This window comes from Crocodylus siamensis, chromosome 3, assembly GCF_052110815.1.
Source record: "Crocodylus siamensis isolate JL-2025a chromosome 3, ASM5211081v1, whole genome shotgun sequence".
NCBI lineage: Eukaryota > Metazoa > Chordata > Crocodylia > Crocodylidae > Crocodylus > Crocodylus siamensis.
This window is the reverse complement of record NC_143397.1, coordinates 238,286,384-238,304,679: the sequence shown is the minus strand read 5'-3', so window position 1 is coordinate 238,304,679 and position 18,296 is coordinate 238,286,384. Positions and strand designations below refer to the sequence as shown.

Genomic DNA, 18,296 nt, shown 5'->3' with positions numbered 1-18,296 from the left:
ATACTTCATAGGATTTCACAGAGGAGTCAATAGATGGAAAACTTCTCTGGGCTGTCAGTAGTTACTACACATTTAGTTTAGTACTTCCTTAATGAAATACTAACTGAATATACAGTAACTACATTTACTGCGCAGTAGCACTGGCACATGTTTTTTTGTGAAAGTTACTGCGCAGCAGCCTAATAACTATGCAGCAGCTTATTAGCACTTTTTTGACCAATACACTACTGTGTAGTGTTATTAGGCTACCACACAGTAAGCATCTTGGGTAGACGTGCCCGCTGAGTAGTAAACAGGATGAGAAAAGTCATTTCCATTTTGGCAAAAGTATTTTTTGTGTAACTAAAGGGCATAATCAAATACACAATTGCCCACATCTGCGGTTGCTACTCACACTGTCCCCACTGACTTCACTAGAACCAATACTTAGCTGGAACTAGAAACAACATAAGAACTTATCCTTGAACTATTTCCTCTCCTAGGCATGTTGCTATATAAGTCTGCCTGCTCATCTCAAATTTATAAGCTGCAGCAGAAGAATATTCAAATGTAATACATAAGGTCTTAAACTTGGATAGAACGTATTTAACTCCAGACATTCGGGGCATGTCTACACAAGATGTTTAATGCACAGTAACCTAACAACACTGTATAGTAGCATGCAGGGCAACAACCATGCTAATACGCTACTGAGCAGTAGTATTAGGCCACTGAACAGTAAGCATCACTAAAAAAACCATGAGCCAGCATTACTGTGCAGTAACTGTGGTTACCACGCATTTAGTTAGTACTTCATTAAACAAGTTAGTACTTCATTAAACTAAATGCACAGTAACTACGGCACATTAATTAATGTTTAGACGTGCCCCCTGAGTGGTCTCATTGGCTTCAATGAGGCTACTTTGCTTAAAGCTAAGTAGGTATGTAAATTTCTGCAGGATTTGAAACTACATGAAACAAACTGATATTTTGAATAAAAAATTTAGAGGAAGTGGGTTTCCTACAGCATTTGTCAAGAGTTTTGGGTGCTGACACTATCTGAATACTAAAAAATGAAATGTTAAAATAGTTTGATTTAAACAATGACATATTTAGCTGTATTTTGAAGATATTACAAGAAAGCAATGACTGGATTCACACAGTTTTCTGTGCTTAAAATTCTTAAACACCCAGGTGGCCCATATTCTAAATAAAATGCTTTAGTTTATTTTTAAAAAATTTTGCTAGAAAAAAGGCCAAAGAAACACAAATACAAACGGAAAATGCTTTAATGTCACATGAAAAGAAACCTGGTTTCTTTGCATATGTAGATGAAACGGAGCCCCTAAATTGAAGCGTTGGGTTTTAAAACCCACCGCTTCAATTCAGAGTGAACTAAACCCCTGTGTCATGCATACATCCCACACTTACCTGCCTCTCCAGTGGCAGGGAGGGGAGGGTGAGCTGCCAGCGGGTGGAGCAGTCCCTAGGTTGCAGAGGGGGCTGGTGCTTCCCTCTGTGGCAGCTTCTGGAGAGCTGCAGAGCTGCACGGAGCCCAGTGCTTTGCTCCGCGGCTGCACCCCAAGTCATTTAAGGTACGTTTTGCCACTGAATTTCCTACAGCAGCTGGAATTAATGTGCAATATGCCACCGAGGCATGCAAACACCGACACCATTAAAGTGGTGCAAAAGCATTTAGCTTGCTTTAAAGTGTCGTCCATACACCCCCAGGTTTCGTCTACACATGGCATTAAGTACTGGAATTGAAATTACCTCATGCAGAGGACTAGTCAAAAGATCCAAGGTCCTCTTGAACCTAGGAGCCCTTTAAGCCTAACATGGTTAAGGCGTAACAGCTTCTGTAACCAACAACATTTAAGAGACTGATACAGCTAATATCCTCTCAGCTGTCCTCAATTGCCCATTTAGAGGTGGAGTGACTGGGGCCAGCCTAAAGTAGGGCTTGAATTTACACCTCTGGAGCCACAGGGAGACATCTTAATCACTCTGTCACCATGCCCCACAGAGGATTAATACAAAGGCTAAATGCCAAGAAAATCTCAGTGTAAGGATTTAAGGGGGACTGAAATGGCTTTGGGCTTCAGGCTTTGAGCTGTGAATTTTATCACATAAATCATATTAAAAAAAGTTACTGCAACGAAGCTGCTTTTATCAGCTTCTCCATATTGTCTAAAGACTTATGAAATAATGTGAATTAGTTTGAGTAGGTTAATATCAGACATGAGTTTCAAATATGCAGTTATGCATGCATAACTCATACTCTCCCACTTTCCCCCGCAGTCAGCCTCCCCTCCTTCATTCCCCCAATCTCTCTTGCTGTTTGTTACCTGAGTTCCATCAGGACCAATCCTGTCCAAGGCTCCAACAGTGCTATACAGAAAGCTGATTATTTTGTTGAAATTATCATCCCCAATGCTCCATGACCCATCCACCAAGAACACCAGGTCAGCTTTGGCAGCTTTACACACTGAGGAACAGCAAATATTTCATAATCAGAGTGATGCCTCAGATCCTCTTGTCATATTATAAAATGTTTAAGAAAACAGGCCTCTAATGAAAAAGTATCATGTTCAGTAATTGTAAGTCAGGCCAGCAATCAACTCTGCTGGCATGTACCCCAGTGCAGATGCAAAATCAATGGTGCTTGGCAAGGTATTTGGGGGAGCAGGAGAGGTCTGCACTAGCAGAGCTGTTTTCAGACTGTGGCAAAAGCCTTTCAGGTTCTCAAATATCAGGACATTTAAAAAAAAATTATTACTAAAATAGTGTTGTAAATGCCTTTATACTGCCTGACATGCCAAGCAGATGTATAGGAAGCAGGAAAAGGAGTCCTCTGCTGCCAGGCTGTGATACTGTTCTGTGGAAAATCCATCAGTAGCATGCAAGCAAGCAAGCTTCACAGCACCTCATGCTCTCCAGCTATGACGGCAGGGTTGATACAGTGGTGAACATCCCATCCCACTCAACCCTAACCCACTGCCATCATGCAGAAGGTCCCCGTGAAGCTGAACCCAGTGTCACACAGGAGTTGCACACTCCTCAGAAGGCTCCCAGGAGTCTTTTACCTCCTTCACAAAGAAAATTCAAATAAATTCCTGGGGGGAAAAATATAGTTATGAATTGATCTCAACCTTTAAAAATGGTATCACTTAGAAGAAATCTGCCTAAACGCACAGCATTGGGCAAAGGAGATGCAAAAACATGGCTGGTTTTGTAGTTTGCAGTGGAGGTTTATCCTTTTTGCATGGACTTCTATGCAGTTCCATAAAGCACAATAAGTCTTCTCTTTCCTTCCCTGTGGATCAAATCCTCAGCTGGTGCAAATCACTGAAGCTCTACTGACTTCAACCTAAGGATCTGGTAAACTACATGTTAAACTTACTATGTTCAGTAGCGGTGCCACAAAGCACCATGATCTATTCGGGATACCTCCTAAGTGAGAGGCAGTGTAGCTGCACCTATGTGGCACTGAGGGTAGGCTAACTGGCATGCAAGCCAGCAAACTGCCCCCCTTACTCAACAGTACTAACTAGCTATCCCACTGCATTGTGCAGAAGTGATTACACTGCTTCCAATTTAGGTGGCAGCCCATACAGAGCAGCACAATGTGCTTAAGTACACAGTTGCCAGATTGACAAGGTCTGCAGTCCTGACACAAACATCTACAATAATCTATATGAGAGTCAGGACAGTTTACAAGAGACTGACAAATAAATGGAATGCCACATTTAAAGAGGAAAATCATTAGTAGAGTAAGTGAACATGGCATATGCTTTCCCCATTACAAAAGGTGGATTATGTGGAAAAAAACCTTCCACTGAATGTTTAATATCTTTTAGAATATATGACATAGAGCAGAATGTACCTGTTACAGAAATATTGTGCATATGATTTACGTGATTTGTGCTCTGCATAAAACAAAACTCTTAAAAACATAAACACCTTGAAGAATAAAACACAATTCATTCTGGAAACGCAGGTGCTCGGCTTATGTGAACCAGCCCAGCTCCAATAACTTCAATGGGATTACATCAATTTCTGCCAACTGAGATCAGGCAGTTGAGGTCCATAAAAGCAGCTAAAAAGCAGAACATGATAATTCTTTGTCAACTTTTCAAAATCAGAAATTGCTTACCTTCTTTTGCAGGAGGAATTGTAGGTGGGGCAGGTGTTGTTGAAGGAGAAGTTGGTGGTTGAGTTGGCAATGGCACTAAAGAGGAAGAAAAAAGAAATGCAAAAAGAAGGATTATCTGAAGGCTTGGTCTATTTTAGTCACTTGAGATATTCCCCTTTTTTTGTTGGCAGGTGTATTTTCAGCTACTTATATGATCCCCATGGTAGTTTAGTTACATGTGTGTGTGTGATGAGTACTTCTCCTAGTTGGCAAAATAAGGACAAGGAACTACTACTATTATTAGCAGCTCAAAGCTAAATCGTGGCTTTGCTACAACTCTGTGCATGGCACAGCTGTAACAGGAAGCAGTCTCCAACCTGACAAGGTGCAAATACCTCTCAGATTCCACCTGCTTTGAGGAGGGCATACTCTGAGCCAAGTCCTACAAAGCAAACACACTGCCAGTGTCCCAAATACAGCTCCCCTTTCCCATCCTGACACTTCCCATTCACTTGCCCAGGAGAGGAAGCAGGTGCTCTTCACCCACCCTACAAAGGCCCAGTGCTGCTGTTCACAATACTGATATCCAGAGCAAGAGATGCCTGATATTGCCTCACAGTTGTATGTGGGCATACAGAAAAGACATCCATCTGGCTCTAAGGGAAATCTTCACTAGCTGAATGGTAGGGACTCAAGCTTGTTTCTAGCAGGAGACCAAGTTTCTTGCCCCAACTTCAAAGGAAAGTGCGGGATCCAGAAATTGTCTCTGCTGCTTCCAGATTTTTTGCACAATTTGACAATTTGCTTCTCTGTTCTTATCTCACAAACAGATGAGCCTCTGAATGGCAGCCTCCCAGAAATGTAACTGAATAAATGATCAGCTCCTGACAGCTTTGCTGTGGTTGTGACATTGATTGAGCATAGGAGGAGCTTTATTTAGTGAGTTCAATACAGTTTTAGGCTGAGCTCACAATAGGGAACATGCACGTGCTTGATTTCTACATTTATAACTGAGGAAAAGTCCCCACCCTTGCCCAACAACATTCTTTCCAGTATTCTCACTATAATCATCATAGAGAACCACAGGTGATATAGCTACATTTTATTCCTGGAGGGAAAACTGTATTCAATATTCTCTATAATATATACAGTGTGTTTATGGTTACAGGTGGTGATGACAGTTAGACATAACTATCCTTCAAAAAAAAGATGCCACTGCAAGATGGGCATGTAACAGGATTTGTATCCTCCTGGCTACATCTGTCAGCTCCAGTCTCATTCCAGCTCAGACTCACTGGAATTTTCCCCATTGACCTCAAAATAAGGTCTATGAATCACCTAAGTGTAACTTTTGAGTTTTGTATTGGTGCAGGGTAGGTTCAAGGGCCTCCTAGCTATAAAAAAAAGGCCAGGAAGAGATGCAGTTTGTGTACTAAGAAGAATGCATGCGCTGCCTGAGGCACCAAATCTGTCCAATGGTACCCCAGACAGCTCAGGTCTTCATTTTGCTTAACAAGAACACTGTTGTGGAACCAACCTCTTGAGCCATTAAGTCCAGACCCCTGCATTCACAGGCAAATATTAACTGAAGGAACCACCAAAAATCATGGCTACAAATCCTCACTCAGAACTACAAGGCACAGTACCTAAAACACCAAGCACATCCTACCGGTAAAAGCAGGGGAGATGAAGGCATGGCTAATGTCCTGCCACTGCAGTGACGTGGAAGTCACTGCTTACCAGATGCTCAGAAGATCCTAGGAAAAGGACCACATCCATGCTAAATAAAAGCAAACCCCCCATAGTCTATGCCAATCTAAGCTAAGAGAAAAACTCCTTCCTGACTCCACATTTGGCAATCACTATGACCCCAGGTAGAAAAACCCAGAAGCCAGTACGATTCATAAGCCTTCTGTGCATAACTTGGCTTTAAGGGGAGAAGCGAATGCTTCATGCTTTCTGAACAGTTTACCTTGATTAACACAGGAGCATGCAGAGCACCTGGGATCCCCAATTTATTCTGGGAAAACAGTCCAAACTCCTATGCCTTGTTGTTCATTCTAGAAACAATACATAGCTATTGTCTTGCAACCCTCAGGAGATAACAACCCACTGTGTCCCATTAAGAGGGAAGCACAGTGCAGAACAAGAGTCAAAAACTCAAAAGAAAGAAAAAGAACACATAACTTTTATGTACCATCATTATACTTTGTTTCTAGCCTGTTATCCCTATTCAGAGCATCCCAAAGTTATCCAGAGGTAATAGTCTCCACTTACATGTGGTTTCCATTATGCTTATGCCAGGCCCCTCTAGCTCATGAAGATGTGTATAGATGCTGATTTTATACTCTGTGTCAGGTGTGAGATCAAAGAAGCAGTGTCGAGGGGTCCCTCCACCAAGGGTTACTTCTCTCTTTTTCCCATCTGGAATTATAGAAGGTACTGTTAAGCAGAATTGGATGTATTGCTTTATTGAATAAATGCTGTATTGTATTAAATAAATGATCTGAAAACTGAGGGCAATGTGACAGTAATAAAGGGCAATCGGTCATCAGAGGACTCTATACTGAGACACCTTCTGCTTTCAACCTGAAGGAAGGTCAGCCATGCATAGAAGCCCAGCACAAGACTGAAGAGTAGGTAAGCTCTCACAGAATTACATAAGTAAGTAGGGTTCAAGTGGTGCCTATGCCTTTTGCTTCAGAGGAGATAAATTTCCCTTCTCTACATGCAGGCCTCACTCCTGGCCACACTGCAATCATTCCTATTGACTTCAGTGGACTTTGACCTAAATTACCAGAAATGCCAGTTTTGTCAGTGCTTTGGAATCAAGTTTCTTTTCAGGCCTTTTGCTCTCCAGGCCCACAACGTGTTCGGTAAGTCCAAGACAGAACCAGCTCAGAACCATTTTAGCTGAGGAAGAATGATCATTTATTGGGATTTGAAGGGAATAGTTTTAATTCTCAGCTAGAAAAATGGATGGACAATGAAGTGCAGGAAATCGATATTTTAATACCAAATCTACTTACATATCATACTCACCTTTTTGCCCCAAAATTAGTTTTGGGCAGTGGATTTTCTGCCAATAATAGAAGCATGGAGATTATGTTAGTTGGATACTGCTTCTTTTCTTTCTCTTCCCTCCAGCAGCTGCATGGAGGGAAGGACAGAGCTGATGGCTCTTCTAGGTTCATTATAATGTATGTATTTTCTGCTAATTGCTCTTTATTCCAGAGGTGTTAATGTTGCTTTCTCCTTTTTAATGGTCTTGATTTTCTGCTAATCAAGCTATCCTTTCTTTACTAATGTTGCTGTCTGCTAGCCACTCCTGATCTTTCTCCTCCTATTTCAAAGCCCCACAGATTACTTTTAGCTCTTTTCAAAATCTAGATCTGCCCATAGAGTCCAGTCTTCATTAGCAGAAACTGGTGGTTGCTCAGCCAAGCTGCTAACAATTTAGCTGTTAAATAGTTAATATTGTACCTTTTCCCTGAGCACTAGAGGGAGGGTGAAGATAAGGCTAAAGATAAGGCTCTGTCTCTGCTCTATGTTCCCATAACCCTGAAAAAATCTTTTTTCTCTCTTCATTCTGCATTCCCCAAACAAGCTGTTTTGTTGGGGGGGGGGTGTAATATGTGAGAAAATGCAGATAATTAAAATAAATCCCTCAACAAAAATAAGGAAAGAGACTACTTCACCTTCTATACAGCAATACTCAAATTGCCAGCTGGTCTGGCTTGCTGCCAAGTAAAATCCATTTGATTGCTATCAGGATGAGTTGCATTAGTAGAAAGATAACTGATCATTGGTTGAATGAAATGCAGACAACTAGACAATGAAAGCTCTTCATGATCGATGCTAATAAGGAGCAATCTGAACTACTCTTTTCCTCATTCTCTTTAAATTAAGACTCTCCTGGCTAGGTTAGATACATTTCTGGCTGTCCTGATTGATAATGAATAGGGCAGTGAGGAAGCAGGACTTTGGCTAGCTCCCAGGTAAAAGGAAATCTGCATGCTCAATGCCAGCAAAGTTCTTTGCTTTCTGAACAGCTTGTCTGTATTCTAGACCTTTAAATAAACTTTATGTGAGTTCATCAATTGTAAAATAATGATCCTTCAATTATACAATCAAATTACATTTCATGGTATCTTTAGTTCATTTCATTAGATCTTAATAATTGCACTTGAAGTTATTCAAGCTTTTCAAAGGTGCCACTCTATGCAAAATACTAATTTTTCAACATAACAAGATAGCAAGTGTGTACCAAGAAAAAGTAAAATAGCTTGGATACATATAAAGCCTCCTCCAAACGGATAAAGCCAGAGTCTGACTTCCCCTGTTTAACCCTGGATACATTTAAAGAAAATATGAGACAGAGATTTTTCTTCATATTCCCTACAGAAAATACTGAAAGTGTCAATTTGCTTGTTGCCGGATTTCTCAGAACAGCAAAGACTCCCCATGCCTGAAGAAGGGTGACTGCGCCTGAAAGCTTGATAAGAACTTTTTTCCAACTACTCAGTTGGTCTAATAAAAGATATCACATCTACTCAAAGAACCTGGCCTGCCATCAGGATGAAGAGCATTCATATAAAGCTAACTAATCACCGGCTGAAAGAGAGGTAGAATAAAACTCAATAATCCCACTTAATCACAAGGAGATCCCACTGCAAACACTGGTCTATGTTTCCTACTGATCCTTAGTTTAAATGAATTTACCAAGCTACCTCTTCCCTTCCTAATATCTCAGCTATTCTTTTAACACCTACAAACACACAGAGACTGCCTACACAGCTCCCTTCCCTCAGGGAGACTAGACTTCTCTGTTAATTTGCACCTGAATTGACCCAAGGTTCAAACATCCTCTCCCGCTTTTGAGGGAGCAGTCATCTATCCTGCTCCCCCATCACTCTACTCTTTTGGAAGCCAGCACATAGACTCATTCCCATACAGTTCAACAGACTGAAGCAGCAGAGGACCAGAGGACCCTAGTTTATTGTCCTTATGGCTAGAGAATGAGAGACTGACCAAGCCTGAGCAGGTAATTTAGCTGGGAGCTGGAAAAGAGTGGGCTTGAAATGCTGAGGTACAAAAAGGTAGGCAGCATCCAAAGACGCCAGAAATGAGAAGGTGCTGAAGGCTTCTGGATCTCCTACTAGATAAAAGGCAACATTAAGAAAGCTGGGAAAAAAGCATGTATAGACAGAGAGGGAAAAATCAGGGCAGTAAGGGCTGGCAGCTTAGAGATGGCAGCACTTTAAAGGCTCCAAGAATGTGGATAGCCATCCAAGCTTTTACTTTCAAAGGACTTTAACATAGAATTTTTTTTGGTTCGTTCATCTTCAGTTTTGCCTATTTCTATTTTCTTCCAGTTATTGTAAATTCTAATGTTCATATTTTGTTACAGTGTAATTACTTGTAGGAGCAAAGATTGGGATGGCAAACCCCATTTACAGCCAGTCTTGTGCCCATTCTACAAGCAGAATTCCTGCCAACAATAAAGTAAAGCGATGACAGAAAGATGTGCTGACTTACCCACAAGAGACTCTATAATGATCCTGTATGCTGTGGCATGTCTGTGAAGCTGCCACTGGGCACAAAGACTAGTCATGCGGACCTGATAAGCATCCAGACTGGTCACACTCAAGGGCACTGCAGTTGATGAGAAAATAAAGAAATTCACATCTTTATTCAATGCCATTAACACAAAAAATTATACAAGATAATTTTTTTTTAAAAAGCACATGAAAAAGTGAGCAACCATTTTTGTATTTAACTTTAATTCATCATTCAACTATGAATAATCTCAAGCAAATCTAATACAAGAAAGGCAAGAGAAAAATACACCCTTAGTCCAAGGATCTGGAACTTAAGAACAGCCAGTAAGTAATATTAGAAATGTTCAGAATAGCAAGGTTGTCATTGGAATATCAATCCCATTGTCAAAGTTGAATTCTATGGTCAGATCATATAGAAGGACTGCCTTACCTCGAAAAAGAAACATAGTTTTCATTACAGAAATTTATATCTCAGATAATACTATTTGAATAATAAATAATATCACATGCTTCATGACCTTTCTCTCATTAATATCAGCACAGTATTTTAAAGCTCTGTGCTTTCTCATGGAAAAAAAGGACTACCTTTCAATAATTTCCACAAAATACATAGAAAAGGAAAAGAACTCCACAGGAGACTTTATTCAGGGAGCTGTGCTGAGCTCAAGTTATACTGAAAAATGGCCCACAGAGATCTGAACAGCATGACATAGTTCTTACAGGTTTTGGCTATGCCTGACAGGGCATCGCTGAAGCCTGTTGAATATGAAGCAAATACTTTAACACTGTACTCTGTCCCACTGAATAGATTTAAAATCAGAATGGTGTTGATATCATCTCCTACAAAGGTCTCCAATGCTGGTCCAGGGACTGTGAAAAAGAAAAGAAAAGAAAACAAAAGAATATTTTCAAATTATTGGGACTGGAAGGCATTAAAAAAAACTCACAATCTTCGGTTAGATTTCTAATTCTTAACACATCATTCTATTAGTTGCGGAACAGAAATTTAAAGATACTGTCTACCCAAAACATCTTATAATCCAAAACTGACACACAGAAGCCAGGGCAGAAGAGGGAATCTAGCAGTGGGATTCATTTAGAACTAGACACTGGTACCCAGGAAATCACTTCTTTGCTTTTAACATCTAACATCACTCTGAACAGTCAGCTGAAGATTCCTTTATGGTGGGTTTGTGTCAGGACCAGTAGGAGGTCTAAAAGATCTCTGCCAGCATAGTTATTCTTAAGAAGCAACTGCAAGCCAGCATAGCACAAAGGCGGCCTGAAGGTGATCCAAGCAATGTTGGAAACAAACATGGTGTAGAACTGCCCCGAGGTGGGGAGATACAACCAGTTCTTTTGCTACTTCCCTCTTAGCTGAATTCAATCTTTAGCAGGTGCACCAAAGAACTCAGATATTGGAGGCTGTTCCCTTTTTACCCCCTTCCTCCTTTTCTGTAATGTAACAAACTCACATCTAACAGTCATCATGGAAGTAATATATTCTAGAGGGAACAGGAAGAGGAAGGTGGCTCCTTGGTATTTAAAAAAAAATGTGACCTTGCTCATAGTTTGCTGTACCTGGCACAGGGGACAGCACACAAAAGTTTATGGAGCATGGGCTGAAAGCAAGCCACAAATGAAATACTGGGGAGGAGAGGGGAGTGTTTAAATGGAAGTTTAGAGTTGACCTTTGCATTACTAAGAGGAACCTGCTTTTAAAAGTCGATTCAGGTTTCCATTTGCAATTTTTTAGTTTAAGCATGATTTCATAAAGATACTGAAGATACTGGAAAAGCAAAAGTGGAAGACCAAAAACAGTCCATTTTGAAAACTCACTGTTGATAGGTTTGTAGACAACCCTGTAACCCATTGTTGGGGAGGGAGGGGCATCCCAGCTAATGCGTAATCGGTTGTACCATTCATCTGAGACTCTTAAATTTCTGGGGGCAGAGAGAGGCACTAAAAGGAAAACAAATCATGAGTTTTCACAACTGTATCTCTTGCAAACACATGTACACACCATGGACACACACTTAAATAATAACCAACATCACACATAACTCAAGAATGGGTTTGGAGTTCTTTTAAACGCTGAGGAACAGCTCCCAAAAGCTTACAGGAACTGTCTGAACAAGGAACTAGGCCTACTGGTGTCAAATTCATCCATGGCATTATGCCAGTGGATTGAAACTGGAATATTTAAAGGTTTTATACTGATAATTAATTTAGACTGTTTTCTCTATCTCATAATCAAGCAATACCCAGCCCTCTTATTAATAAAAAGAGGACCAGATAAAGTAGAATCCAGAGATAATCATCTTATGTTTATATATTTCCTTTCTAGGCAAACTATCTCAAGGTGATTTAAAAATATAGGTCCTGCTCCTGTGAAAAACAAAAAGCTTGCTTAATAGAGCACTGCAACTCTTCACATACTTAAGATTCATTATGTCCCTATGTCTTTGCAGGACTTTGGATGATGTACAAATAAGAGACTATGCACCACTGAAAACCAGCCATTTATGAAGTAGGACATGGGAGCTGCTTAGCAGCACGGGGGGCATTTATACACATATCTTTTCATCCCGTGACACACCAGAGACCTAGCTGACACACACTCAGCTGCGCTGTGTGCGGTTGTATAAGTAACGAAATACATGTCAGCATGCAGAAAATGGCAATAGTGTGCTTCTGAAATAAAACATCTCTGATATGTTTTACTTCAAAAGCACACTACCATTTTCTCTGAGCTAATGCACATTTCACCACTTATAAAACTGCACACGCCACAGCGCTGGCCACTTTTAAAAGTGCCCAGCACTGCAGCACAAGCATATGTACAAATGCCCATAGTGACTAATATTAAAGTACAGAGGCAACTTAGTTAGAAAGAATGACCTATACTGGCACTTAGACAGGATTATAAAACTAATGTAACAACTGAAAAGAGCTTGACAGTTTTTTTTAATGATGTCAAATGGTCATGGATTTGCTTCTTAAATACATAATCTGAAATAAAATACAGCACAATAGCTGAGGCATTGGTATATCACTAATTCAGAAGGCTTGAATGTTACCTGCTGCACCACCAGTATCCCCTTTTACAGTACTGGAGTCTCCTTGGTGGACTGCCTAAGCAGTCTTACTCTTATAGGCTAGGGGCAGACATTACACATAAACTGGTTTAAGTGATTAAAAACTGGTTTAAACCTGCAACAGAACAGACATTCAATGCACATAAGCCAGTTTCAAAATTTTTGAAACCGGTTTGAGATACACCTGGTTGAATGCAATATCAGACTTAACTGATTTGGGTCAAACTGGTTTCTGCAATGTCTGTCCCAGACCCAAGCAACCTAGATGCTTTGGAGCCCTGGGTGGGGCTCTCTGCACATGCCTGCATTTCTGAAATGAAAAGGGAATGTCTATTGGTTCAAGCTTTGTAGGTTAAACTAGCCTGCAAAGATTGAATCAATTCAAGCTCAGGCTTTTTGAGTGTCTGTCCCTAGCCATAAAGTTTCTGCTACCTGACAGTATCCTAGAATAAGACATAATCAAACATTTCTTGATTAAAAACTATCTAATATAAACCAGACAATGCCATAGGACTAGTATAAGGTCGTTGATTCATAAATTTCTCAACTGTTATGACTGAATTCACATCTTATATTAAATTCAGATGTGTTTGTACTGTTACAGGGAAAAAGTACCTAAAAGAAAACTTCTTCTTACTTACACCACTGCTTGGGTAAAAGCAGAAAGCTAGTACTTACGGGTCTTGCCAGGAGTGGAGACACTGACTCCTTCCCCATCAGAATAGACAGGAGTGACAGTAACTTTATATTCAGTATCTGAGAGCAAAGGCTGAAGAAGAACATGGTTTTGTCTTCCGGGTACCATTACCTGGAAGGTGGGAACAGCAGAAACAAACAAGACTGACTGTTAGCTTTCTGAACACTCTTATAATCATATATGATCTGTGCCATCATGCTCTCAAAGACTGTAAAGCAATTAATTCCTAATGACCAAATGTATACTGTAAAAATGTTTGTAATGCTGTATAATAAAAAAAATACCTTCCCAAAACAATCAGCAGACCTATTTATTATGTCTGTCTAAGGTTATATTGTACAAACAGAACCTTCCAGTAAAGGATAGTTATACCTGGATATATGACCTATAATTTAACTAAACCCATGGGCTGATAAATCTTTAAAATATTCATGCGATCAGTACCCAGTCTGGATGGCTACTATTCAAGCAGCTGTTTCAATATAAATGAAGAGGGAATGCATTGATTTTGTTCTGGATTTACTAATACTGAACCTGTTAAAGGCCAGTCTATATGTTTTTAGGAATTGTAACAGACAGGCCTTAAAAGAAGGGGAAAAGGAAATCAGCCTTTTACAGGAGAAGAAATACATATTCAGGAAATTAGGAGACATGAGTGGAGCAAGCTGAAGGCAAATAGACTTTGATCATTTTGGAGACATGAAATGACACTGAGCCTTTGGGAGAACAGAAAGAAGTATTGGCTACAAAAAGCAGGAGGAGCCCAAGTCAGTAAGACCCTAGGACCATGTTATCTAAATTCTGATCTAGCAGCCTGAGAAAGGAAACCAGAAAAACTAGACAGCTGCCAGGATTACAGAAACTATTTCAAACTTTTCTAAACTTAAATGGTTCTTTTTTTGTACAGTAAAAATCTCTTCTATTAGGTGAATGCCTTCATTAGACAATTTAGTTTTGAGTATCTGGGCAAAATGTATGTCACAGTAGTTGACTGACTTCATTATATATTTATCTCAGGATCATCTCTTGAGTTCTAGAATTTACCAATAACATTTTATTTCAAAAGAACCTGAATTCATGTGTGATATTACAAGCTCAGGACAATTAGAGGTAGGCACCTTGAACACAGACCCACTGTTTTAGGAGAGGCAGGCTCAGGAATACAAGATGAAATGTAAGGTCAAGGAAACAATGAACTCTCATGTCCTTCTCCAGACAGTACATCAGACTATCTGGGAAAGGCCAGTAGCAGATCAGGGAGGACCAAACAGCCTAGATATTGCTCCTTTTGACAATGACATTGTACTTCTATAAGGAAAGCATGGTGTCTTTAGAACATCACTTGTTTTTGTTAGGGTGACAGTATTTGAATCTTGAATTTGCAGCTGAATAAAAGGCTATCACCTGTGGCATAGCAAGCTGCTAACCACAAGGTAGAATGGTATGTTAAAAGTAACATTGCAAAACATATAGGCAAGCATTTTCCTAACAATGTAGTACTGTTGTAAGATATATGCTCATTGTGTAAGAACAGGATGCAAACCACTGGCTATCACTAGGAGATAAAGCAGAAGCAAAACCTTGGAGATAGTGAAGAAATCAGCAAAAGATCACAAGTGACCAAAAGAAGCAGGGGTCAGGGTCTTAGGCATGCACTCATAGCAAAAATACATGTAAATAAGCAAAATGCATAGGCAATTCCATGCTAATGAAGTAAACAGTAAACAGAGGCAGAGCTTAAAATGGGAAGGACTAAGGGTGGAACAAAGGAGGGACAAAGGTGAGGTAAATGTTAATGAGCATAAACCAAAGTGTATAAATACGGAAAGAACTAATGCTCTTATCAGCTGGAGCATTGCCCAAAGCTGCCTCCATTTTGAATAAAGCTGCTGACGGGCAATGTGTGCAGGTGATGCGTGATGGCATTGATCCATTGTCTCCCTAGTCGTTAGGCGTCGCATGGAGTCGAGGTCTAACAGTTTTCATCTGTTTTTTTCTATTTTCTGCCCAAAACCTGCTGGCTTATCTTAGGTTGGTACTTGGTACACATGGAATCTCTTAAGTCAATTGAACTATAAGTTAAGGAAATTTACCCCTGTTCAACAAGCATGGGGGTTATACACAATACAGGCCTCTTTGCAGACAAGTAAATTCCACAGGGTAAACTGAGAAGACTTAGCCCATCAAGTATAACACAAAGTCAGAATTTTGCTCTAGATACAAAATATTCCATAAATATTTTATGTGGAATATCCTATGGAAAAATTGCTGGCTGCCTGAAACTGCAAGCTGTACACCAACTCCAGTGCTCCAAGATAGACGTCTAATTGTACAAACAAAACATAGAGGAAAATTTAATTTAGTGTACACAGATGTAAAGCCATGCCAAGAAAATACTTCATCAGTGTCCAAAACATGTAATTAAGGCGAGACTGCTCAATTATATGAGCAGCCAAGACCCCCAAGGTCTTCACAGTCCAAGCCACTTCCTCACAGACCCCATTTCATGATCCAAGTTTTTAAAAAAACAATAAACAAACTTTAAAAAAATGAATACAATAGATTAAAATCTCCTCTTCACACATCTGTGCATCAGGCCTCTTCCATAGATAAATGTAGTTTGAAACAAAGAAAAACACTGTGGGCTTTCTGGAAAAGCAAAGCAACAAATACGATCCCTTCTGCATGCATTGTTATTCAAAAAGTTCAAAAGTAAAGGTCTTATTAAACTACCATGTACTGTAATGCAAAATTATATATTTTATTGAATCTTTGCTAGTGTTCTTGAGAATTTAGAAGCCTAACGATATTTCATGGGAGTATCGAGTGACTGAGATAGCTATTACTGAAATCTCATGGTAAAAAATGCAGGAAACAATAATTTTGTAAAATTACAATGAACTTACATCCATATTCAGCAAAGTGCATAGACTCCAAATGAGGCATCATGGAAAATTAGGGTTGGAAGGGACCCCAGGAGGTCATCTAGTCCAACCCCTCCCCCGCCCTCTGCCCCTACCCCCATCTACCCCCTGCACCTGCTCAATGCAGGATCACCCCAGCCAAGGCTTTGTCTTGCTGGGTCTTAAAAACCTCCAAGGGTGGAGATTCCACAACCTCTCTGAGTAACCCATACCAGTGTTTTACTACCTCCTAAGGCGAAAGTTCTTCCTAATATTTAAACTAAACTTCCCTTGCTGCAGCTTGAGACCCTTGCTCCTTGTTCTGTCATCTGCCACCACTGAGAAAAGTCCAGCTCCATCCACTTTGGAACCCCTCTTCAAGAACAGACTTATGTGTTCCTACTTTAAACATGTTAAAAGTACCACTGACATCAAATGAGCTGCTCCACAGATACTAACAGAACTACCTGTATGTGTTGACCTCTCACTTAGTAAGATTAAGCACCATCTTAAATCAGTGCTGCTAGTATACGTTTAATTTTAAGCATAATCTATAGCCATGTTTTACTTAGGTAAACTCATAAACACACGCTTACCTTTTACTTCACTGGAACTAGGGCTGAATTGCGGTCAAAGAATAAAGCATATACTTAAAATTAAGCATTTCCTTAAGTGCTTTGATGATTCAGAGCCAAGATGTATGATCCTAAAGTTTTTCCATTTATTTTAATAGGCATATGATCCAGCTTACAATTCATAAATATTCTGATAGCAAGAGTTTTAGTATCTTTACTACAAACCACTTTAAATTTCTTTTAAAATAATCAGTTGCTAAGTATTAAAACAGAACAACAATCTATATCATCATCCACTGAGTTTTATTTCAGCTTTTAAGTGACCTGAAAATTGTAAATCTGGGGGTTGAAATGAAGAAACTTCTGGTTATTATCAGATGAAATATAAGAATATTGCCCATTATGCAACATATGTTTTCTACTATCTTGTACTGTAGTATTACAAATATGGAATGTATATCAAGCAAATTTTCTAGCCCAAGTGAAACCCACTGTATTAGGAGTTAATTTTAAGGATCATTGCTCTGAAGTTAAAAAGGATAGCTAAAAAGGTAATTTTCTAGCAAAGCCTCATAAAAGATGGATGAATCTGAAATGAAAGAAACAATCACATTATTCATATTTTGGGAGAAAAAGATATTCAAGTAATTCCTTTCTTTGACCAAATTTACTGAGATTCTCTTTAAAGAAAAACAACAGAAAAAATGAAAAAAAGCAGATTGAAGGGAATATGAAAAACTATGCAATATAACCAATAACATTTCCTGTTGATATAAATATAAGTAAGATGCATGACTGAGACCCACATCAGGCAGCAGAACATCAGTGAAGGAAACTCACACATTAGTGAGGGAGGCTTTTATACATTGAACATCAACTTGGAGAAAGTTATTGAAAGTTTGAAATTTGCTCTATTTTAGGTATATGGTTAGCTCTAAATCTGAAAAATTAAGTAAGAACACAGCTCCACCACATTAAGAACATCTGAATGTAAAAATCATGAATAAAGCCCCCAGAAATAATTAATTTGGCTCAAAAATCATATAATTATAAATTGACTATATGTGACTTTATAGAGGTGCAGCAATACATCGGTCCATATCTTATCAGCACCAATAAAAGGAAAATTGACATTATCAGCAATCTGGTTTTTTTGGCTGATGTGGCCAATAATGTTGCTGATAAATGCCATGCGTATGGGTGCAACCACAGCATAGAGTGCAGCCTGGCAGCTTGGAGAGTAGTATCTGGCTGCTAAGTTGGGGGGGAGCGGGGACGGGGTGTGGGGGAGGGAAGGGGCATGGCAGGCAGATCAAGGTCTCCACAGCGAGGGAGGGGAGGCAGGGGA

At 39.7% G+C, this 18,296-nt stretch overlaps 1 protein-coding gene across 4 annotated transcripts in view; it reads right to left on the bottom strand.

Annotated features, from left to right (window-relative positions):
- The window catches only part of COL14A1 (collagen type XIV alpha 1 chain), a 192,358-nt gene that overhangs the window by 82,768 nt on the left and 91,294 nt on the right, over positions 1 to 18,296 (bottom strand). For all 4 annotated transcript variants that reach the window (XM_090040565.1, XM_090040568.1, XM_090040567.1 and 1 more), the window contains 7 exons: positions 13,452 to 13,581; positions 11,515 to 11,637; positions 10,396 to 10,545; positions 9,653 to 9,769; positions 6,392 to 6,538; positions 4,136 to 4,210; positions 2,328 to 2,467 (listed from right to left, as the gene is read on the bottom strand). In XM_090040565.1, the coding sequence (XP_089896691.1) occupies positions 2,328 to 2,467; positions 4,136 to 4,210; positions 6,392 to 6,538; positions 9,653 to 9,769; positions 10,396 to 10,545; positions 11,515 to 11,637; positions 13,452 to 13,581 (882 nt within the window). The remainder of the gene's footprint in view (positions 1 to 2,327; positions 2,468 to 4,135; positions 4,211 to 6,391; positions 6,539 to 9,652; positions 9,770 to 10,395; positions 10,546 to 11,514; positions 11,638 to 13,451; positions 13,582 to 18,296) is intronic.